Consider the following 24,216-nt stretch of genomic DNA (forward strand, 5'->3'; position numbering starts at 1 on the left):
TAAGAAAAACAAAATACGTAAATGACTATGGAAATAAAATAAAATAAATAACATTAACTAAAATAAAAAAAATATCTAAAATAAAATAAAACAAAATAAAAAAAAAAATACATTTAATTTAATTTAAATTGTCCAGTCGTATTATTTGGTCCTAGGGTAGCCTAGGGTATAGTGTGTTGCTGCCCTGCCTGCTGCCTGAAGGACCCCAGGCGCTCAGCCAGACACCATGCAGCAGAGCCCAGAGAAACGCCTCTTCCTCTGCCTGACCAGTGGGTATGGAGTCAGGTTCAGCAAACTGCTGTCATCTGTAAAGAATGGAGACATGGATATGAGTTTGTAAATGCGGCATGAACTTGCTCTTCATGACGCCGTCTTAAAAAAAAAAATCAGCCTTTTCTTCTCCTCTTCTTCACTTAATGACACAGGAATATGCTGCATCAATTGTCTGGTTGCTGGTCTGTGATTGTTGATCTAGTGATTAAAGCTTATACTGTTGCATCTATTCAAAGTCCCTCTAAGAGCATTAGATAAATATAACTGGAAATAACAAACTTGCACTTCACCTGCAATATGTACAATAGTTCTATACACTAACATACTCAAAGATTTCACATTCATTCATACTGTACCTTGGTTTTTCAGTGGCAAAGGCATAGTGTCCCTGAGTTTGCTGAGTAGGTTTCGCATCTCACGCATGTCTCTGTGGAGACAGAGAAACACTGAATCAATATATTGTGATTTGTAGTATAAATTGTGATACATGTGGACACAGCCTTTTTAAAAAATATATATTTTTAAATGTTTTCAGGACATAAACATGGTGTGAGGGGAATGTTGAGATGTTGGGATTGTGATGTTACTGCTCAGGATTTGTTCAGTTTTAATAAAATGAAAGATTTTCTCTGAGGTGGAACTTGATCTTTTTGCAAGGCAGGCTCTTGCAAATTGGAAATTGCAACAGTTGATACTTTTATTTATTTATTTATTTATTTCCAGTTTACTTTGTAAAGGACCATCTTGAGTATTCTTTAATAATTCAGTTCCTTATGAGTTAGGATACAATAATAGTTTGCACTACAACAACTTAACTACTCTGGATGCACAAAACAGAACAATAACTGCAACATTTGAAAGAAAAAAAGGCCAGTTTGGATTTTAAGAAGAGCTGTGCCACCTCAAAAACAAGGAATGAATGAGTGAATGAATGAATGAATGAATGAATGAATGAATGAGTGAATCAATCAATCAGTCAATCACTCAGTCAATCATTCAATCAATCAAACACAAAGAGCAGGTATACTCAGCGTACCTCTCTATGTTTTCAATGTCAGTCCCAACCAGCCACGGCTCCTGAGGATAGTCTATAGGAGAGGAGGATCGGTCTTCCAGGATGGGAACGTCTGAGCTCTCGTCCATCTTGAAGTCCACCTTTGGCTCTGGGTACGAGTCCTTTCCTGTGGAGAGACACACAGACATCAGCGCTACATCGCTGTCGACAAAGACTTCTTGAATAGCAAAAATATCTAAATCTCCCAAGAAATGAAGGAGTTCTTTCCAAAACATGTCTATTCTCAGAAAAGAAAAGTTACCAATGTCCACAGCTCAATATTTAAAAAATGCTATAATCTAAAATCCTACTATTTTGTGAATCAAGGTCTTAACTTTGTTTATGAAAATAGAAAAAAGAATGTCCACCAACAGTGTTGCTCCCAAAAAATGTGATTTGTTAAGACCCACAGAACAATGTTTCGATCATACAGATCTTGCAGGTTAAATTGCATTTTTTTGGGAGCAACAGTGTTGGCAGATATTCTATTTTCAGTTTTGGTCATTTTTGATGTCCTGCACTTGATAAAGCTGCATGTGCACATTCTACCTTTCGTAAATTTAAGCTTACAAATATAATATAATATATAATTTTGCTTTTTTTAATCAGCCAATTCATCAGAAACTTATCAGGTAATTGTTTATATAATTCAAACCGGTGTTTTTTGCTTATTTTATTTTTACTGAATTATTTGAACCAAAACTGAAATGAAACCAAACCTTTCTAATACATCCATGTTTTACACATATAGACCATGCTATCAGCCCTTTACTGCCCTCTGCTGTTTCAAAGGTGCATGGTTTACTTCTGTAATTCTTCAGAGATGCTCCAGCAAGGCTCTGCAGGTCACTCCAAAATTTTGGAGTGACTGAGCCTTTGCATTTTACATTTACATTTTAGGTATTTAGCTGATGCTCTTGTCCAGAATGACTTGTAACGAGTGCAACAGTAAGCTTCTTAAGTACTTCATGAAGAAATTCGTTTTCAGCCTACGATGGAAGTGGAGGAGTGACTCTGCTGTTCTGATCGGGGTGAGAGGTTTTTCCACTATTGGGGAGGAAGGAGAGAGAGGAGTCGAGAGTGGGAGGAGCGATGTCCAGGGTGGAGCAGGGAAGGGAGAGCCAAGCAGCCGGTAGCAGCAGAGGGCAGATCATGGGCTGGTGGACAGACCTGGACAACAGTCCTGTCCACCAGCCCATGATTTCTGTGATGTTACCTTTTTTTTTTTTCTCTTTCTTTATTGAAAGGTTCAGCACAGTTACAATCCATACAAAGGCAGCACAACAAAGAAGCATTATAAAAAATAAATGTACAGAAAATAAACTGCATGGGGGGGGGGGGGGGAGTAACATCAGAAAAGATGGGGAAATCAATGAAAACAAATAAGTAAATTAATAAATAATAATAATTAAAAAATAATAAGATACACAAAAACATAACTTCAGTATAAACGGTCAAGACAAATATTCCTTTAAAGCATTATTGCCATATTATATTGATTTCTGTCATTGTAACCTTAAATGATGTCTTATTTCCTCCATATTATAGAGTTCCTTACCTTTCCTGTGAAGCTGCAGCACCCCCAGCAGGCACATGGATTTGAGCATCTCTGTTATGAACATCTCCAGGCAGCACTGCAGCTGGATGAACAGCCGGCAAATCTCAGGGTGGATCTCTCCATCCTCTGGACTACAACATGAAGAGGAGGGTGGGGGCAAAAAGATAAGAGACAGAGGAGGGAGGGAGAGAGAGAGACGGAGGGAAGGAGGGACAGGGAGAGAGAGTGAAAGAGTGAGAGAGAGGGGGGGGGGGGAGTCAGGGTGAGAGAGAGGTTGGAGAGAGAGACCCAGAGATGGAGAAAGAGTGACAGACAGGGAGAAGGAGAGATAGAGTGATAGGATAAGATCAAAAGAGATACAATCAATGTGACGAGGGAAAAATGTTTTAAGGTGTATTTTTTCATCTGGATCAAGACACTAATGCAAGGACATGAAACGCCACATGGTCCCTTACCATTTTGCCACAAAAGTTAAATCACATCTACGTTCACATTTTAAGCATTCTTATCCAGAGCAGCTTACAATGAGTTGAATACGCTTAATTTCCTAGATCAACAAAACTACAAACAACCAAAGGGAGTGTAAGTCAGGGCTTTAGTGCCCTTTCACTATGTCTGCTACCACAGAATGAAAAGGTGCTAGGAAAAGAAATAAGAGCTAAGGAGAAAGATAGGAGTGAATAAATAGAGTGAGTAGAGAGGAGATATCAATGCTGTCTTGGTCGTTAGTTACAGCAGCAATAGTTCTACACATTATTGCAATTGCAATAAAAATGGCAATACAGTATACAGACACATTTTTCTATAGACTATTTTAGATTTTCAAGCGAAAAAAAATTATATGTTGCTTAACACTTGCTCTGTTTGAACACAAATTATTATTATTATATATTTATTTTTTACAAATTGCAATACAACGTGCAATTTCATTTGTGGGACAGACATTGGGCTCAGCACCAGAATACCATGTTTAGGAGTTCATTTTGAGCAGCATAACTGAGCCTCTTGCGATTTGGAAATTGAAGTAGTTCATATTGCGAGTTTCGATTTTTTTTTTTTTTTGCTTTAATTTATATTAAATGTGCAGCCCTAACTCTAGCCCTGTATGAATCATCCTACTCCTGCCTATGAAGAGGGGAGGAGATGCCAACACCTTCAGCACCACGGACAGTTCAACAATACAAAACTTCAAAATACTGTAGATGGATGCAGCCTTAATCACGCGGCTGGCCTATTCCGGCTTGGTTCCTTACCCTGAGCCAGATATGACGGCGAGGTCCTGGTGTGCAGCCCGGGCCATGGAGCATCCTTTGGTCCGTGTGTGGTGCATCTGCGCCCGCAGAGACGGGCAGTCGGCTGATATCTCTCCGACTGATATGACCTGCTCCCGGTACAGCGCGACAAGCGTGTTGAATTCCTGGACGGTCTGAAAACAACCATCACCAATAACCGATGATTTGGCCATTAGACTATAGGCTTGATAGATTGTGCTTTGCGTGCAATGTGGGACGGAGAGCGTGATCTGCAGGCAGCACATGCAACAAGCCGACTGATTTTAACATGAAAAGGAAAAACATCTGGTGATATTAATGCAGCTTCAAAGCTGGTAGGCATTATCAACGACTCTGAAATAACCAATCACGGCAGAGGGCTGTTCATATTAAAATGTAGCCTTGAAATCACTCGTTTCTGTCGTTTTTGCATATTCTGGTTTCTATACTGCACCTGCAAATGGTGTTAAATTGATTCTATTCAATGCAATATCCTCAGGCTGTCTGTCTAAACACGAATCTCTTCTCAATATCAGGCTGCTCCAGCGTCGGCACAGATTATTGTGTGTCGGCTGCTCACCATCCTGCTGTCGTCCACGGCCCCCTGGGCTTTACGGCTGCTCTCCGTGCTTTCCCGGCGCTCCGGGTCCGTTTGCGACGCTTTACTGATCTGAAAAATGTTCGCTGCGGATCTGGGGCGTTTTTTACGCCCATACGGTGCAGAACACATGCATGCACACCCACTGCTGTAGCCCACCCAAAAGCAGAGAGACCCTCTTTTGTGAGAGTCGATGTGTCCTCTATTTAAAAAAAAAAAAAAAAAAGATCCACCCCGAGGAAGAAGCTGCAGGGTCGAGGAGCTGGTTAATGGTTAATGCCCCTGCAGGCTTATCTGCTCTGGCTGGTAGGAGAGCAGGACGGAGTACCGGGCCGGGCGGACACCCGCAGCTCCCTCTGCATCTCCTCAGCAGCGAGGCGAGTCACCTTCACCCCTCCTGAAGGCCAAGCGAGGCTCCTCTCTCGGTCTTCCGTCGTGCGCTCACGTGTGAGGAGGATTCACAGGGAGCCAACAGCAAAACAATTCGTCACCCTCCGACAGTCCATTAACTGTTGAGGAGCATCAGTGGTCCAGAAAAAACAACACAGGCTACCTATCTTTAGCGCAGCCATCCCAAAATAACCAGCGCTGGCACATGGTTCTTCTTTCTGTGCAATATAAGATTATCAAATTAGGATGATGGGGCGCTTATGCAATCTGCTTTCATAAACCTAATTGTTCAAAGGATGGAACTCGACGATAGTTTATTTGCATCCCACCGAAATTTCCTTGAACATTAAAATATAGGGTAAGGTCGCCTCGTAATTCCATCATTGAATGTAAGGTATAGTTCTAATTTTCATTTAAAGGCATGAAAAGATGACAATACCACCTTTATAAATTTAATCTATCATATTCCTGCTGAGGGAGTTACTCAGAAAAAAACACTATTGGTAAATTGAGAGGACTAATAGCCCTATATATTTTTTTCTGCTATAGGAAACTAAGGACCTGTGTATTTTTATACATGTTTATACATGTAGTTTTAGAAATGTAGAGGTCAGATAAGCTTAATCAATTTGTTGGATGAATTTTTCAGTTTAGATCTTAAAAAATAAACGAAACTGTAAAATCCTTTTTGTGACCATTTTTTTTTATTACTTTTCATAGACAAGGATAAACAAAGGGACACATTGTTTACACAATGACATTTTTCTGTTGAGGTACTCCTTAATTTCCATCACAACTTAAGGACTATAGAAGAATAGGCTACATAGAAAATATGAACATGAACATTTTTCCTAATATAACCCCAACATATAGGTTCTTTACTGATAATTTCACTGTCTTGTCTGAAAGACCAAAATGTAATATCTGAACCCATAGTGTCCAATACAAAAACAAATTATATTGCATTAGTTCAAGGAGGCTTCATGCTCAAATGAAAACACCTTTTAACATGATTATTTGTCTGCCATAGAACTCATTATACACTAAGAGCAGAGCAAACCCTGTAGGCAAAACAAAATAAATGTAGGACTGGTAGTCATAGATGTAATTCAATATCTGCAAATTTTGATATGATTGAATGTGGCTAAACAAAGAAAACAGCAGGTGAATTAGCATAAATCTTATAACAGTAGTTTAGTAGTACAAATTCTTTGTTTCAACAACTAAACTGGTCCTGGTCATTTAATTAGAGACAGGCTATTATTGGAGACAGGCTCTTATTACATCACAACAGATATGACAAAGCTGAAAAATATAAGCAATTAATGCAAACTTATGGTCAGTAATCAAAATCCTTGACTTTTTCCTCATATTGCGGTGTTGCAGACTGATGACAAAATGGATCAAATTGGGATTTTTGTGAACAAGCTACACAAAATACCCCATAATGACGTGAAAATGTTTTTAGAAATGTTTGCAAATTTGTTGAAAATAAATTACATGAATATATATAAACCCTCAGTTAATACTTTGTAGAAGCACCTTTGGCAGCAATTACAGCTTCGAGTCTCCTACGTCTGATTTGATTTTCCTCCCTGCAGATTTGCTAAAAGCTCAGTCAAGTTGTATGGGGAAAACCCACAGATTTTCAATGGGATTCAAGTCTGAGCTTTGGCTGGGCCACTTTAGGACTTTCACACTCTTGTGCTGAAGCCTTTCCAGTGTTGATGTGTCTGCATAGAGATCACAATTTTTTTCACAATTTTTACAGTAGGGATGGTATTGATGATGAGCTGTGCCCAGTTTCTGCCAGATACAGGGTTAGGGGCCACAGGTGGAAACCAAACAAAAGAATTTGGATGCACCTTAACTCAATTTAGGACGTCACTGCAAAAGGATTGACTCAAAACATGACATCTTTTCATTTTTAATTGATTTGCAAAATTGTATAAATTAAAAAATACACTTTGACTAGGTGTGTAGATCAGTGACAAAAAAATCCATCCAAAGTTTATAAAAAATTGAACTGAGGCTTTAACACCACAAAATGTGAAAAAGGTCAAGGGGATTGAATACTTTCTGAAGGCATTGTATTTAAAGCCTTGGTAGGTAGTTTTAGGGAAAACAGACTGATGTACTGTCCCAACCCTCCCCCACAGAGCCAGTAGCAATCAGAGAGCAAATATAATATTGCAGAGATTCTGACATATGAGATTACTCATTTATGTTCATCCAGTATGGGGATTACTTTTGTTGAATTTAAAGAAAATGTTAATTTACAAAACCTAAGTGAAACACATGCAATGCTTTTGCCTAAAGTAAAATAAAGTAAAATATCCTGGTCAGGTGTTTATTCGTGTCAAGTTTTTGTGAAAACATCAAACTTTCCTACACTACTATAAGAGACGGGTTATTAATTGAGAACAAGTAATTATTGAAAGTTTTGCAGTATTTCTATCTTCATAGGGCCTCTCATGATACATTACAAACTAAGTCTTGCTCAATTCCAGTTTCAAGTTACTTGGTGTAGATAGTAGGCACTAGTAAGCAAAGGCACTGAATTTAAATGGGCATCTCATCCATTGTGCATCTGAACTCTTCTCTGCTATTCCTGCTCCTCCTGTTATTGATCCCTCCAAATACATTTTTGCTATTGTTTTTTGTTTGTTAGATGTATGGTTCTAAGGCTTTCTTTTGACTGGAATTCCTAAAAAACCTATGTCCTTGGTAAATATAGCAACTTGTAAGCATGGAAACAAAATTTTACCAACAGTGCCTCTTGCTTAAACTTTGGACAATGCTATTCTTTAATCTGCATCATTTCATTGAGCTCCACTTAACAAAACAAATATTTAGTGTCCTCCCATGACATAACTGGAGTACAAGTTTAAGCTGTTGATAACTCAAAAAACACATGCAATTGTGCAACATTGTTTAAAGTGTTGGATATGTCTGAGATGAGATATACTATGAATCTGCTTTGTTTTTCAGTTAAGTGTCATTTTAACTTAACGAAACCAACTTAACTAAAAAACAAGGCAACAGTAAACATGCCGTCCCCCATGAATGACACAGTCCCCTTTCAGCTAATCATTGTAATTTTGAAAATGCCAGAACTGAGCAGTGACACCCGTCATTCCCTGAAGTTTTGTCAAAATCCTATCAGTGGCGTCTGAGATATTGTACGTGACAGACGGACGGATGGACGGAGGGACTGTGGCTGATCCATAGTCCCTCCCCTGATTTCACTGTGGGGGACAACTAACCTGTGCTACATTAATACTGAAGGGTGTTATAATAATAATATGGTACCCCGTGTCTGATAAACACTACCATATTTGTGCAAAAGGGTGATACGACCTCACAGACTGTCAGAACATCACATATTGTTATTTGTTCCCCTTTCCTCCTGTGTCCGTTTTGGCTTTGAAGGACTCAGTAAAGAATAGTGAGGAAATAATGGAGCGCCGCTCAAATACCGGTGCACACCGCACATCCTTCAGCAGGCGCCTTTGTCAGTCTGTTGTGCACTAGCAGGCATTGTGTACATATTACCATTTCCTATTTAAATATTACATTTTCTGGTTTCACACTCATTTTCTTGTTCAAGTCTGTGAAAAATATGATTATTATGCTGTTTATTTCATTGTTTTTAGGGTGAGCTGAGCAATAAGAATGGATAATGAATTTTCTTTCCATGCAGATTTTTCTGTCAGTGGGTTTCTCACTGTGATGGGTCACCGCAGCTAAATGAATGACATGTTCTTTATTCCACGAAGCCTAGCCCCTTTCTTTAGAATAAGGTTAAACATATGGCCTTAGTAACAACCAATACTGTATGTATGTGAATTTAAAGTTACTGAAACGGCTGTACTGTAATGCTAAAAAATCCTTAATTTCCTTTATGTTCTCTTCCCAGTTGCATTTCTACATGCCAGACTGTAATAACGGACTCCTGACTTTAATAATGCAACTCCTGACTTTCATGTCCGGACCGACACCCTGCAGGAATAGCCAAGCTTCCTAAATCAGCAAGTCAGCTAACTCCACTCACCCTCCATCAAAACAGGCTTGCTACATATTTTCCATTTCAAAACTCCAGATTTTTCCTAGACCTTAATTTCTTGACAGGATTTGAACATTCTGGTCTGTATCCAGTAACATATACTATACCGATAGTGGAAAGGGAAATTGACCCTTGACTAGGCCACATTACTTAAATTATTCACGATGACAAATATGTGAAATGACAGTCTACAACTACATAAAATATGTAGTCATGTGTATTATAATTTTTTTTTTCTACACTTTACCAGACTTTTGTGCAGTTTTCAAACTTTTCAAAACCTTCAAATGATCAAATTAATTTCCCATATTTTTCCAGACTGTCCTGCTCCAGACCCCCATGTCTTGGACCGCCTCTACTCTGCTTCTTTACAATATATTAACAACAACATCACAAGTTTGACTTCTATGTACTGTGTACTCTCTCAAAACTGATAAAAAAATCAGACATGGCATTTTACCCACTCTCCTCAAGAAAAAGCAGACCAATAAAGCAGCATTACAACTTCTTTAACTCTTGAGCACACCTCTCTCAAGAGAAGAAGAAGTAGATGAGGAAACAGAGGAGTAGGAAAGCAAGGATCCAGTTGACAGAGTGAATGTAGATGATGACCAGGTCGATGTCAAAGAGCCAGCCGCGCATGTCAGCGAGGTCCAGAGCATCCAGGGTGAAGCCTGCGGGGGCGAAGTGCCAGCGTCTCCCAGCTGTTGCTGCCTGTCTCTGGTATCCTGATGTTAAACAGGAAGGCATGAGGTTAGGACGGGTACACACTGCAGTTTTACAGTGATTTTTACACAGTTTTTACTCTCTTACTGTTTTTTTGTAGATAGAGTTTTTTCTTGTGTCAAAATTACAAAGTGTTCCAGCTGAATTAAACAATACATCTTAAAAAAAAAAAAAAAACACATATATACACTACCAGTCAAAAGTTTGGACACACCATATTGTTCTTTATTTTTACTATTTTCCACATTTTAGAATAATAGTAAAGACATCAAAACAATGAAATAACACAAATAGAATTATGCAGTGACCAAAAAAAGTGTTAAACAAATCAAACTTATCTTATATTTTAGATTCTTTAAACTAGCCGTCCTTTGCCTTGATGGAAAGGCAAAGTCTTTGGAAAGAAATTCATACATAGGCATCAACTTAATTATTTATATTTGTCTAAGAAACAAATTTCAAGCATTTAAGCATAAACCTTTAGATCAAAATGGCTTCAAGATAATGGAAAACATAGTACATTCAATCAGGTGTGTCCAAACTTTTGACTGGTAGTGTATATAAACATATACACACCCACCCACATACATATACACACCCACCCACATACATATACACACACACACACACACACACACACACACACACAGATATGCAGATGCCAATGTACCTACAATTAACCTACATATTGACATGAACATCTATATAACACACCAACTGGACTTGTTTTCTTTCACACACTTTGAGATTTGCTTTTATTGAGAAGGGTGTAACAAAAAAAAGTAGTAGTATTATTAGCAGCAGGACTAGTAGTAGTACTAGTAGTAGTAGTGTTAGTGTTAGTGTTAGTACGTGGCAAAGTTTCTGACTGACAAATTTTCAAAGTATTATTAAATTCTATTTGTTCCTTTTTCCTTTTTTTATTTCCACGTAAACCTGCTTTTAATTAATGTCTGACATTTAATATTTATCTTTCTAGACTTTAATTACTGCTGTTTCATTGTTTGTAAAGCACTTTGTAGGACTGCTTTGGAAAGTGCTATAAAGATAAAGTTTATTATTATAGTTAAATTGTGAAAAAAGCCATAAAATAATTTGCAATCAGTCAATGAGGTCAAGAAAGGACATGAGGTTAGACAGTGAAAATGAGGTCAGCCAGGGGACGAGGAAAACCAGTTATTCAACTCTTGAACCCTACAGCAAGATAAGCTTTGAAAAAGAGAGGAGATAGAGAGAGAGAGAGAGAGAGAGAGAGAGAAAGAGAGAGAGAGAGAGAGAGAGAGAGAGAGAAGAACAAAGGGACAGGACAGAGTGGGTTTCTTACAAAGATTAAACCTCGTTATACTTTCTCTATATTGAAATAAGTTACTGGCACAATTATGGCTGGAAATCTTTGCTGAAGACATTGTTCAATTTGTTATATATTTTTTACCAATAAACAAGATCTGATGTCACTTTCCTTTATATCATCAAACTAGGATGAGTGCTTATATTGAAAGCTGGCTTGAATGTTAGGCGAAAGGGAGGAGAGTCAGAGCGTGTTTTCCATTATCGAGTGGGCAGTTCCCATCTCCAATCAATTCTGACATCCCATAAGCTTTAGATCATGACACAAGAAACACATTTGGTTGTACAACGCGTCATATCTCACCCCAGAAGATGCGGAAGCGTTTGCGACAGTTGGGAAGAGGCCATTTTGCACAAGTGGCTTTCTGGAAGTTCTGCTTGCGGGTGTGGTAGACCTTAGGGAAGAAGGTCTTTGCCGTCTGGTTGAGCTCTGAAAGGGAATGAAAACAGTACTTAAAGGATAAGGCTTGTGTTTTTTAATGCATTGCTTACTGTCAACAAATCCTATGAAAATAACAAAATCAGCAATGATTTTGTTTTGCCAGCAAGTCTCGTCCATGTAGCCAGGGCCAAATGAAGCCATGTCCCAGCAGCCATAGAACTCCACTGTATTAAAAAAAACGATTAAAAACACGTCAAAGAGCCATGCCGTTGCTCTGGGCAGCATATTTCATCATCACGATGCACCTGGCCAGCTGACCTTTTCCTCAAACAACTTAATAAGCCGGCTATAAACACTTTGTGATCTCAGGAAAGTAGTTCCGTAGCACCGAAAATAGTCCCCGGCGTAATGAAGAATTTGTTCCCATTTGAATTTGATTTGGCAATAACTACAACAGCCTGAATTTTCGTGGTAACAGTTCGTGATTTTTAAAAGTGAAACTATGTCTTTGTGAGCTGTATTTCCAGGTTTTTAGCTTACAATTGGAGCCAATGACTTCCGTGTTGAAGGCTAAAAACGGTACATGGGAAGTCAGAAAGTAACGGGAGTAGAGCAAACACATTGTTGATTTTGTTATTTTCATAGGATTTGTTGACGGTAAGCAATGCATTAAAAAAACACCAGCCTTATCCTTTAAAGACAAAATCTGAATTAGATTGTTGGATATGCCCTCTTTTCCTAATTACTACAGCTTGATCAATTACAGTAAGGCAGTGGATGGGCTGCATTGTAAGTATCCTACAGTATGTCTAATTTGCATGCCGTGCGAGTGTGGTACAAAGTTAGGTGTGAAAGATCAATATATCGCAGAGGAGCGTGTGTCTGCTGGATATTTCCTGTGTTTTGTTTTGAGTGTCAGTCAGACTCAGTCCCGGAGGAAGCTCACCTTTCTGGAAGAGTGTGTGTGAGATGAGCGTGCGGCAGAGGGGGCAGGGGGTGTTGGTGGGTCGGTTCTTAGCCAAGGTGCGGAGGCACGGCTCGCAGAAGACATGACCGCAGGGCTGACAGCTGTAGGGGCTGTAGTACACGTCGAGACACACAGCACAGGTGTAGCCCTCTCTGTCCTCCTCCTCGCTGTCTGTCAATAACCCGCTCACACTCCGAGCCTGTGCACAAACACACACATACACACACACACACACACACACGTTAATTAACATACATAATCCATCATTAAACAGTCAATTCTACAAAGTAAAAGCATGCTTTTCTTAGGTTTGAATAATGAAGTTTTAGTGAAATGTGGCAATGGTGTTGCGAAAAACATCAATCATGGTTAAAATGTTGTAGTTTTGATCTTCACAGTTTGTTGCTCCCTCTATCCTTAGTATTTTGGTATTATTGTGTACTTTCTGTACAGGATGATGTCAGATGTAGGAGTTGCCCTACTCCTGCTCTAGTTTCTGCTAACAAGCTGCTCCCTCCTCCTTTATTTGTGCCCACTGCCAAACTACACTGCTGCATCTTTTAAAATGGCAGAGAGAACAGACAAAACTGAGGGAGACGTCACAATTAAAAATGACTGAAACAAGAAACTGCAGCTGCCTGGTGGGTTTCAGGCGACCTATCCCTGCCTCTATTCACACGTCACACGGATGGAAATTGCACTCCAATCACCTCATCAAGTGCCATTGTGGGACGGTGCTCAAAAAGATGAGAGACTGTCTTCGGTTTGGGTCAAGCAGAGAGCTTTTTGCTGTAGTCCGGATTTAATTCATCTGAGAGATGTGTCATCCATGAGAGAGGCACATGGGGGATTTTGACATTGCTTTCACCAATCAAATCAAAGCATTAACATTTTTTTCTTATCTGCCTATACTCCTGTGGCCACCCACACACTACCGACGTCAGCTGTTATTAAATTATTCAAAGTTGGCTTAAATTTTAAAGGCCTTGCCTACTGCTCAATGAGCCGTCAATAATTTCCATGCCACAGGGATTCCTCTGTATTCATTCAGCATCGGTAAATCTAATAAAGTGAATGAAGACACTGTGTCTTTATTCATTTGTGTTGTTCTCAATATGCTTGATTGTTATGATTTATTGTTGTATTATCTTAAGCAATCTCTATTTGTATCCATTCTGATGGATACTCTATTCTCTGCTGCTGCAATGACCCAGTTTCCCCACAGAAAGTTTCATCTAATCTCATGTAACCTAAAAACCAAAAAGTGCAGTCGTAACATTAAGAAACACTGTTTTTATTATGATAATATCAAAGGAGAAACATTGTAGCACTGCAACATACACTCAACCATAACTGGGGCCAAAGCTGAGACAGAAGTGGAACTAAAACAGAAATTACCCCCAAGCAATCTGTGATACATAATACCACAGAAAACAACAACACTGTAACAGATACAGAAGCAGTGTGTGCACCAACAAAACAGAAAGGCAAACCTGCAGAATTTTCTGTACAGCCATCATCTGAGAGTGGTTGTAGTATCCATTCAGCAGGGCTTAAAACATGGGCTTCACCAAAGTCTCGCAATCTGGGACCAGAACTGCTGTCAGCTCTCTCTCCCAACTCCCAATCTGTGTCCCTAAGTTTATCAGAGGCTACACTGGCTGCATCTGAACTGCACACTGAGCAAACTCAACCAACAATCTCCCTCTTCCTAGTCACAACTGCACAGAAAAGTTTCCTGTTATCCATCAATGAGGGCAATGTCCAACTTGATGATTATTCCTCCCATTCCTCCTAGAAAGTTATCAAGGATGATACGGGCAAAGACTCTTGGCTAACATCCAACAGATGAAGTCGAAGAGAAGTTGCAACTAATTCTTAGTGTTTTAAGTTGCTTGGAGAACCAGATGTGTTTGGTTCGTCACATAGCAGAATACAATGTCATTGCATTTACTGTGACTGACTATTTATTTTGTGGGAGGTCAGAGTGCAGGGTCAGCTACCAGACAGCAACCCTGCATCGAATCAGGTGGGGCAGATTCAGAGATACAAAAGGAGTAACAGCTCCAAAATAGAAACTCCCTCTTTCTTTCTTGTATTTATGTTTTACTATCCTTACTTAACAATTTTATCTTTATTTCTTTTTAATGCCATTTTATGACTTGATAATGTCATTTTACCTGGCAAATTATGTATTTTTGGTTTGCCTTGCCTTTGCCTTGCCTAAAAGGTCTTAAATTAATTTTCCAGACTTTTCCAGACTTTACAGGCCTGCGTAGAAGCACGTGGTTATATTCTTGTATTTGGTGATAGCAATTTGGTATTTGACCCTGACATTGCTAGTGTTAGTGCCTATGCTACAACTATATGCAGTAACTCATACACAGATGCTAGTTACAGCATGGACCTATGTCTCTCACCTGTTCCTGCTCCAGCTGACTGTGGATCCAGCGCTCTCTCCTCCTCTGTTTTCTCCTATGACTCTTCAGACGGTTCTTCTCCCTCTTGCTCAGTCTGTTTGAGGCTGGAGAGGTGGCGGTGGCCTGGGGCTGTGAGGGGGAGTGAGGAGGTAATGCATGCACGTCAAAAAACCTGAACCAGATCATTGATACAAAAGGCGAAACAATGAAAAAGAAAAGACATCTGCGCACTACATTAATGCTCACCAGATGTTTTATGCAAATGGTAATCTGAATTTAGGTAACCCTAACTGCTTCATCAAGCCTGAGGTATATGCCAGATGAAGTGAAATACAACAGAAGATCCGCATACAAAAATGCTCCTGTATGACGAATTAAATAAAGTAGTAGCAAGTAGCTCTTCCTCAGACTTACTACAAACAGAGACTCACCGTCTTAAATACCCATAAATGCTAGCAGAAAGTCACGTGACATAACACACCTGTTGCAAAGTGACAATCATAATGCATGAATACAATTCGAGATCAGAATTCACTCAATATTTTCTTTGATACAGCACCTATGTTTTGGATGTGTGTGTCTTTGTTTTGATTTAGATTTCCACATGCCAGCTGAAGACCAGCCAGGATCAAAACATCGCTGAATAAACCACTAAAGAGAGCATTAATCTAGTTTGAAGGTATCTTTTTTTCTAATTCGCTGTAAGGAGGAGCCTCATACCATCATTTCCTCCTCCTGCTCCGCAATGCTATCAGAGATGGTTCTCCCTCTTAGGAACATTAGAGAGTCAGAAACCTCCTCATGGTCAGGTGAACCCACTCTGGAAGACGCAAGGCCCTCCACAGTAGGAGGCTGCTGCTGATCCAGCATCGACCGTCTCTCTCTAGAAACAGCTGAATGGCAGGCAAGGCTGTTGAATGAAGCTCCAACATCAGTGTCCAGGTGTTCAGTTGTGTGATACGCCATGAGTGAATGTGCAGGCTCCTCGGTCCCTGTCCTCATCACCTCCATAAGTGACTTGTCCATAGGGCTTGCTGGGCAAAGACTACTACTAGAGGCATCATCGCCTAAACTGTACCTTTTCCTATGAGAGATGCTATACAGAGGATTGAGAGGAAATGGCTGGGTGGCTTCATTGTCAGTCAGCTGATGGGATGCCTCTGCATGGGCTGGGACTGTGTGTGTCTCAGGCTTGATGTGGGACATGACAGCACAGTTAACCTGCAAACCATCCAGTGTGTCCCGGTTGAGTCCAGGCCGTTCCTCTTCATTCTGGGAGCCTTCTGTCCCACTCCGCACACCACCCTGTCCTGTCTCAGGCCTTGTCCTCCTGGGCTGGACCATGTGAATGGAGCGTTTGTGGTCATGATCCACACGGCTTTTGCTGAGGTGAACGGTGATATCCTGGCCGCAGGGACACCTGCTGTGGTTAATAAAATTGAAGCCGCCCAAACGAGCACCGCAGTTCTGGCAGTTCAGTTTCCCTACTGTCCACTGGGCCTAGAAAGAAACCGACAGAAAAACAGAATAAATCACAACAACTTGATTGGTTTGTATAAACAAATATGTACAAGAAATTTCACAGATCTGTTTCAGATCCCCAGTGAATTAACATGCACTAGTCAAATAGTAATGGTTGCAAGATGTGCAACGTAAATAATACAAAGACTGTGATGTATGAGGAGTGCAGAAAAAAAGCATTATTCACTGAAAAAGAGATTATTTAATTATTTACATGCAAACTAATTGTTTATGAATCCAACATTTACATAAACCCTAAAATATTTTAATATAATCCCAAGCAAGATTGTTAGTTAATTAAAAAAAGACGGGCATGAAAACATAGCCTAGTTTAGCAATGTAAAATAAAAATAAACGCTAAATTCAATTTGATTCGAATTTAATTCAAATAAAAAGTAATAATCTATATTAATAATGAAATAGGTGAAAATAAGGTGAAATACAATTTTAGCCTTTTAACCATAAAGGAAGTGAAGTGGAGAGAATCATCTAATACTGAACAGCCCTAGATCAACTATGGCCATCCAAACACAATTTTCTGTCAATTTTCTGTGACAAGTGTTACCAACACACTCCATACAGACACAACAGTTGAAAAACTAAAACCTTAGATAAAACTAAATAACTATTGTTTGTACACTAAAATGAAAATAAGAACTAAGAAATTAAGAATAAAATAATATAAAAGTAAAATAAAACTAATGGAAATTGTAAAACTATTATAACTTTTCCCAAGGCATCTAGTGAATGTAAGAGAATACATACAAACAGCAGTAAGTAACTTAGCTGCAGTAAGAAATAAAACACACATGGGCGTACGACACACGCACACACAAACACACACACACACACACACACACACACTTACCTGGTGGACTGAGGTCAGTATCCATTCCGGCAGTGTGTCAACATTGACGTGCCAAATACTGCAAAGAGCAGCTGTGCTATCATCTGTGTCAGCAATCTGCTTCAACATAAAAGAAAAACAATCAGCAGGGCAATCCCTGCCAGACCCAGTTTCCCAACACTGATAGCCAGCAATCTCTCTGTCTTTTACTGACACAGACACGTGCTGCTATCTTTTTCCCACCACTGTTGTCCTCTAAGCACTTTATAATCTATTGTATTATGTGTTAGGATGAGTTCACCAGTGTCTCAAGGGCAGAAAAGAAACTCTGTGAGAGTCTAGTGGGTGGACAGATCATTCATGACAGAAAAATGTTACTAAGGATGCACTAAAGATTGAGTGTTTTGAGTGTAGGTGGTGTGTATATGTATGTGTGCATGTGTGTGTGTATAAGAATAAAGTAGAGCAATGAAACAGAGAGAAAGACGTGTGAGCTGAGAGACAAGAGTTGTTTACTTGTGTTTGAGTGTGTCTATGTGTAAGTGTATATCTGTGTGTGTGTGTGTGTGTGTGTGCAGTCCTATCCCTCACCTCGTGTAGCCCTAACCATGCCCTTGTATGACTTGCAGCAGGTTGTTTTGCCCTATTGACCTTTAGACCCAAGTTGCTAAACACATCAGAACATGCTGCTGAATTCTGCACAAAAATTGTCACCCACCGGATACAAACATGTTGAGTCTATAAAGCTTTTGCGACACCTCCTGCAGCGGAGCATGGTAATCCCTCTTGGGCTCTCCAAGGATTAGTTTTCAGTCCAGTTCTGTTGATGACAACCACAGTCAAGTACCTTAACTCAGAAAATCATACAGTAACCAGGAACATGCACACTGGCAGAAAGGCCCGTGGGTCTTTGACTTAAAGCCGCATAGGTAAATTTTATAATTTGAAGATGACATTTTGTTGAATTCAGCAAAAGTAATCCCCAGGTTGGGTGAACTTTGATGAGTAAGATAATATGTCAGAATCTCAGCAAGACTGATAGTGCCATTGCTCTGCTATTTGCTGTCAAAGTAAATTTGAGGCTTGGGCATCTGACCAATTGAGGGAGCAGGAGGGCTTCAGTCCTTGTTGTCAATCAGCTGCAAAGCCGACTGCCACTGGCTGGGTGGGTAGTGAAGGGAAGGCAGAGGGGGTCTAAGTAGGGCTGGGCGATTATTCAATATTATTGTTTATCGTCTTTCAGTGGAATCATATTGTGGTGAATTGGGGCTATCGTGACACTCAATTCTGCTGTCTAAATTGATTCTAACAAGTAATTTTTGGTTAAAAACTCTGACAAAATGAGTTATCAAACATTTTAAAGAATATTTGAAAATTTCAGGTTTGTTTGACATCACACCTGACATTACCATTCGGTTCAGTGGGACAAGGATTGATTTGATTATTTAACAGTTGTTTGATGCATACCGTGATATAGCCTATATCAATAAAAAAAAAAAATCCTTACGTTTATTATAATATTGATTTCAACCATATCGCCCGCAGCTCTAGGGCTAAGTACATTTGTGTTCCTGGTTTTCTGCAAAGTTACCAACAAATCAAATCCACTGTGGCTTCAGCCTATAGTCTTAAAGGTCTTATCCAATCATAATAATAATGTCATAATAAAATATGACCCACATATGCCATTAGTTGGGCACTTTAATCCAAAGCTCCTCGGTGTCCTCACAGTACCCTGAGTGCACACTCAGTATTAAAGTATGGGTGGCTCCAGAGGGAACTGCATCTCTAACCTTAGCAGTATTAGACCCATGCTCTTCCCATTGAGCTATGCAAGAACACAGTCTTAATTTAGCTCTGGGGTTTATTGAGCCTGTGATATAAGTAGCTACTTGTTGAAAGTCATGTCAGCAAAGTATTAAAATGAGTATTTAATGGCGGTGAAGTTCTTATAGCAGGTTCAGAGGGATTCCCTATCTCCCATAGCATTCAATCTATAACTTAATAATAGCCCCATTGCTAGGCATTATCCCATTATAACTGTTTATAACAACAATTTAGCATGGGCACAAACACACACAGACAGGACATGTAACCGAGGCGGAGCCAAACACCCACAACATGACTTCTTAGTAGCAATCGTGGTTTCAACATGGATATTTTCTGTTTTTCAACATTATCACAGGCAGAAAGGGGAGACAGAGTCACAACAGATACACAGCAGGAATGTCCTCTAGCATGCTAGGTTAGCAGTTTTAACAACAACACCAGCTCTCTCGTGGCGAATACGAACAAAATGCCGTTTCAGAGCAAAACATATTACTTCAGATAATGACACTCGGCACACCCATGCCTTCGTGATATAAAATAACCAACCTGGTAGTTGGAAAGACTTCTTGAGACTTGGGAATAAAGAAAACCTGTTTAAAAACAATGAAACAGAATAAGTTGAGCAGCTGTGACGTCTGAAACGTGGAAAACTACGGAACCTCAGACGGACCAAAAGTGTTCGCGTTGCTCGTTGCTCGCTGGTTTGCTGGTTGGCTGGCTTGTAGGCTATTTTCTTATTACTGTGACTAACATCACCATTGAGCTCTACATACTTCAGTGCACATATTGGAGCCTGGTATTGTGTTCTTTGCAACTGTAATAAAAACAAAACAAACAGAAGAAACAGCAACAAAAAGTAGGCCTACATTTTCAGATATGGGAAATGGGCTGAAATCAGGAACACGTGTTATATAGGCCTATTTACAACTTATAGCCAAGAAAAACAACGAAAGTTTGCAGTCTGTTAGTAATAGGCTGCTTAAATGTCAGATTGCTGTTAAAACTACAGTAGCCTAACTTGAGTAGATGTTGGAATCCCCTCTGCTAACTACAAGTTTAGGCGAGAAGCAACGATGTCTACAAGACTGGTGAGCTATAAGGACACTTTAGTTATTTATTTATTTTATTTGTTGGTTTATTTAACAGGGACAGTGCACATTAATAAACATTGCTGTAAATGCGCCAGAGTTAGCCAAGAGGCAATTTTCCATCTGTAGTCCCTGGACAGATATTACAGAGTCACCCTAAAACAGAATATAATATATAATGTAATATAATATAAGATTGAAATTATAAAGTTATTGAGATCATTTATAAGCATGCAGAACAATAATAAAAATAAAAGAGAATATGAATGTTAATCACAGACATAAAAGCATGCACAGTGTATAAAATACATAAATCAGTCTGACACAATAAAAGCAAAACCACCATAAGACATGCATGCAGGTACATGAGGGCAGACTGGCGATAGCACGATAGCGACAGGTGACAGCAGACAGCTAGGGAAGTTCAGCACAGGCTGAGGACAGTAAGGTGCAATTGAGTTTTAGTGCTGACAGAGCTGAGTACTAATTAATCATTTCTTTAAATGAGCTCTAAATAAACCGTATGTTTAGGCTACAATGCCTATTCCATTACTTATTACATAATCGTTCAATTCATAACAACTTCAAGAGGTGTCTTGTAAAGGAAAATCTTGTTTTAGAAGCTATGTGGGTGAGCCACGTATTTATGAAATCCCGATAACAATCCCTAAAGTCTCAAATCCCTAAGGTTTCATTAAATAATCACATTATAGTGTTACGAGAGTTATAGACGCCAGGTGGCAGTAGCCTATCATACCTGTCGCCCACCGTGCGCTGACCGTGGTGCTGAACAGAAGATACATTCAACATGAAGTTTGTTCGTTTTGATTTGGAGTAAATAACTAACTGCTGAAATGGTAAGATTGGTCTTACTGATTTCTGCTATTTTTTTTTTTTTATTATTTGCAACAGAACACATTATGGAGGAGGCTATTAGCTCTACACTTCACTGCAAAAAAGTCAATCTCAACAAGTCATATTCAATCTTAAAACCATACTTTTCTTAAAACAACTAAAAATGGCCAGTGGCATAGTTCCATTTGTTTCCAATGCAGAATCATTTGTTACAGGGATTTTCTAGAAACAAGTGTCAACATTTTGGAAAAACCATGCACACCATACTAACATAAACACTTGATCAAAGAAAGTTCTCGAAAAAAGTTGATTTGCATTAGAAACAGATGAAATTACCTCACCAAACTGGCAGATTTTTGTCACTTGTTGCAAGAAAAATAAGATTTTCAGACTGCAATTAATGACTTGTATGGAATAAAATAAATATACATAAAAATATATATAGGCTAGGAAATTACTGCAAGTTTTTATATGACTGACTGTCGGCTATACGACTCTCTCAGCTATATCTTCACCGTGTGAGCTGCCAACTGATCGCGCACACGGACAGAAAGAGCCAAAACTCCGTTACATCCTCACAGCCAAGTGACGCATTTTCCATCACCAGTATAAATACACGGCATCATTCTTCGTCACCGACCGAGACACGGAGTTAAGCTACTCTCTGCTGCTCGAGTGGCACAGCGCATCTCCCACAGTCCGCTATGCGCTCTTCAAGGTTTGGCGGTGTGTTGCGCACCGGGCTCCTACCAAGTAACTGAAGGTCTCCAAACACTTCGAGTTTACCGACATGGAGGGAACAAACAACACGACAGCTGCCTGGTCTCAGTTTGACAACCTTTCCAACAAAACCCCAAAAGCTGCAGAGGAGGAGGTGAAACTGAGTTATCAAATAGTCACATCCTTCCTCCTTGCCACACTCATCCTGTGTGCCATATTTGGGAACGCGTGCGTCGTCGCAGCCATAGCTTTGGAGAGGACTCTCCAGAATGTGGCCAACTACCTGATCGGCTCTCTAGCTGTCACTGACCTGATGGTGTCGGTGCTGGTACTGCCCATGGCGGCGCTTTACCAAGTCTTAAACCGGTGGACTCTCGGACAAATTCCGTGCGACATCTTCATCTCTCTGGACGTGTTGTGCTGCACATCGTCCATCCTGCACCTGTGCGCTATCGCTCTGGACAGATACTGGGCAATAACCGAGCCAATAGACTACATGAAGAAAAGGACCCCGAGAAGAGCTGCGGTCCTCATCAGTGTCACTTGGCTCGTCGGCTTCTCCATCTCAGTTCCACCCATGCTGATCATGCGCTCCCAGCCCAGCAGCATGGCAAAGGACAGGGCAAACCCCAAGCAATGTAAGATAAATCAAGACCCCTGGTACACAATATACTCCACGTTCGGTGCCTTCTACATCCCGTTGATTCTGATGCTGGTTTTATATGGGCGGATATTCAAAGCTGCCCGGTTCCGGATCAGGAGAACAGTGCGTAAAACGGAGAAAAAGAAGGTGTCCGACTCTTGCTTGGCTCTGTCCCCCGCCCTGTTTCACAAAAAGACCACCGGAGACGCGGGTAAAAGTTGGAAAAGGAGCGTGGAGCCCAAGCCGCTGCCGAGCGTAAACGGTGCGGTGAAACATGCAGAGGACGGCGAGTCTCTGGAAATAATAGAAGTTCACAGTAACTCGAAAAACAACCTGCCGCTGCCTAACACACCGAACTCCGTCCCGCTCTTTGAGAGCAGACACGAGAAGGCAACCGAGGCGAAGAGAAAGATTGCTCTGGCACGGGAGCGCAAAACGGTGAAGACACTGGGCATCATTATGGGCACCTTCATATTCTGCTGGCTGCCCTTCTTTATCGTCGCCCTGGTGATGCCCTTTTGCCAGGAGTCCTGCTACATGCCCCGGTGGCTCGAGGATGTCATTAACTGGCTGGGCTACTCCAACTCCTTACTGAATCCCATCATTTACGCATACTTCAACAAAGACTTCCAAAGCGCTTTCAAGAAAATAATCAAGTGTCATTTCTGCAGACCGTGAGCACACAAATAATTTAACCTTTGCGGTGTGGTGCGGACTTTCATCTTAGACTCTCATGTTTACCCATTTCCCCCCAAGGGGATCACTGAAGTTTCATCTAATGATATGCATTTCAATTTGAAAGAGGGCATAAATGCCAGCACAGTCCTAAATCAATATAAAACTGGCAGAAATAGATTGTTTTGAGTAAAGAATGATGCTTAATTGTAAGGAGGGCTATCATAATTATTATTGTTGATCATCACCATCGTTATCAGTATTAAAATATTCCCAGAGATGTTTGTATGCATAGATAAAGCTGTGATCGTTGGATTGAAGATCCATGTTCCTTATCCTGCTCTGTAATGTTCAATAAATCATGTCTTTTTCTGAAGTCATGTATTTATATTTGTGTACAGGTTCATGGATAGCGTTTAGATTCAACATCATCAAACCAAATCTATTTAAGTGACAAGAATAAGAAGGCGAGTGATCTATAAATTAGTGTTTGTTTTAAATGGAAATCTCTCTCTCTCTCTCTCTCTCTCTCTCTTTTTCTCTGTGTGTGTGTGTTCCTATCCTGCGGCTAACTTGAAAAAACTCTTTAAAACTGTTGTATATTGTATGTGTAAACTAGAAAATTAGGAAGGATCCAAATGGGTAGTATCCAAACAAGCCCTGGCACCACGGCATGATGCTGGAGGTCTGATTATACCTTGAGACTGAAATATGCCATGAACTACAGGCCTCCCACAACATCCACTACTGCAGTGCCTTTGAACAAGGCACACAAGGCACTCACAGTTGCACCAGTGGAGCTGCTCATTGGCCATCAGTATAAGACTGCGATTGTGTTAGGTATTTATTTATTTATTTATTTATTTATTTGTTCCGCTCATGGTAGTGCACAGTTCCAGAAAAGAAAAAAAGCAATTCACAATCAAAACGCAACTCAATTTACACATTCCATGACCGAAAAGGAGTAGGGAGGTATAGATCCCAA

At 40.1% G+C, this 24,216-nt stretch overlaps 3 protein-coding genes across 3 annotated transcripts; 1 reads left to right on the forward strand and 2 right to left on the reverse strand.

The window, feature by feature from the left end:
• Window positions 1-213: 213 nt before the first annotated feature.
• On the reverse strand, window positions 214-4,886 carry rgs7bpb (regulator of G protein signaling 7 binding protein b). Its single transcript, XM_071535752.1, has 6 exons — window positions 4,737-4,886; window positions 4,139-4,311; window positions 2,886-3,016; window positions 1,310-1,454; window positions 630-700; window positions 214-305 (listed from the first exon to the last, which is right to left on the reverse strand). The coding sequence occupies exons 1-6, from the start codon at window positions 4,884-4,886 to the stop codon at window positions 214-216; spliced, it is 762 nt and encodes a 253-aa protein (XP_071391853.1).
• Window positions 4,887-9,741: 4,855 nt separating this feature from the next.
• Window positions 9,742-19,870, reverse strand: rnf180b (ring finger protein 180b). The gene is made up of 8 exons (XM_071535804.1): window positions 19,797-19,870; window positions 18,139-18,240; window positions 17,442-17,537; window positions 15,773-16,552; window positions 15,053-15,181; window positions 12,612-12,831; window positions 11,588-11,713; window positions 9,742-9,938 (listed from the first exon to the last, which is right to left on the reverse strand). Exons 2-8 carry the CDS (start codon window positions 18,193-18,195, stop codon window positions 9,742-9,744), a joined length of 1,605 nt encoding a protein of 534 aa, XP_071391905.1. The 5' UTR covers window positions 18,196-18,240; window positions 19,797-19,870.
• A 2,113-nt stretch (window positions 19,871-21,983) lies between these two features.
• On the forward strand, window positions 21,984-23,234 carry htr1ab (5-hydroxytryptamine (serotonin) receptor 1A b). The gene has a single exon (XM_071535839.1). It carries the CDS (start codon window positions 21,984-21,986, stop codon window positions 23,232-23,234), a length of 1,251 nt encoding a protein of 416 aa, XP_071391940.1.
• Window positions 23,235-24,216: the final 982 nt, after the last annotated feature.

The sequence above is a fragment of the Centroberyx affinis genome, unplaced genomic scaffold (assembly GCF_046629955.1).
Source record: "Centroberyx affinis isolate AG114_WGS23_722 - 3 ecotype Tasmania unplaced genomic scaffold, CSIRO-AGI_Caff_v1 ptg000180l_1, whole genome shotgun sequence".
NCBI classification, from domain to species: domain Eukaryota; kingdom Metazoa; phylum Chordata; class Actinopteri; order Beryciformes; family Berycidae; genus Centroberyx; species Centroberyx affinis.

Excerpts from the sequence above, each read along its gene's own strand:
- rgs7bpb (XM_071535752.1), bottom strand. The coding sequence starts at position 4,886 with ATGTGTTCTGCACCGTATGGGCGTAAAAAACGCCCCAGATCCGCAGCG. Across the intron at positions 4,312-4,736 it reads CCGTGGACGACAGCAGGATG|ACCGTCCAGGAATTCAACAC; the intron begins GTGAGCAGCCGA and ends GGTTGTTTTCAG. Across the intron at positions 306-629 it reads TTTGCCACTGAAAAACCAAG|ATGACAGCAGTTTGCTGAAC; the intron begins GTACAGTATGAA and ends CATTCTTTACAG.
- rnf180b (XM_071535804.1), bottom strand. The coding sequence starts at position 18,195 with ATGCTCCGCTGCAGGAGGTGTCGCAAAAGCTTTATAGACTCAACATGT. Across the intron at positions 17,538-18,138 it reads ACTCAACATGTTTGTATCCG|ATTGCTGACACAGATGATAG; the intron begins GTGGGTGACAAT and ends ATGTTGAAGCAG. Across the intron at positions 11,714-12,611 it reads ACACACACTCTTCCAGAAAG|AGCTCAACCAGACGGCAAAG; the intron begins GTGAGCTTCCTC and ends ATTCCCTTTCAG.
- htr1ab (XM_071535839.1), top strand. The coding sequence starts at position 21,984 with ATGGAGGGAACAAACAACACGACAGCTGCCTGGTCTCAGTTTGACAAC.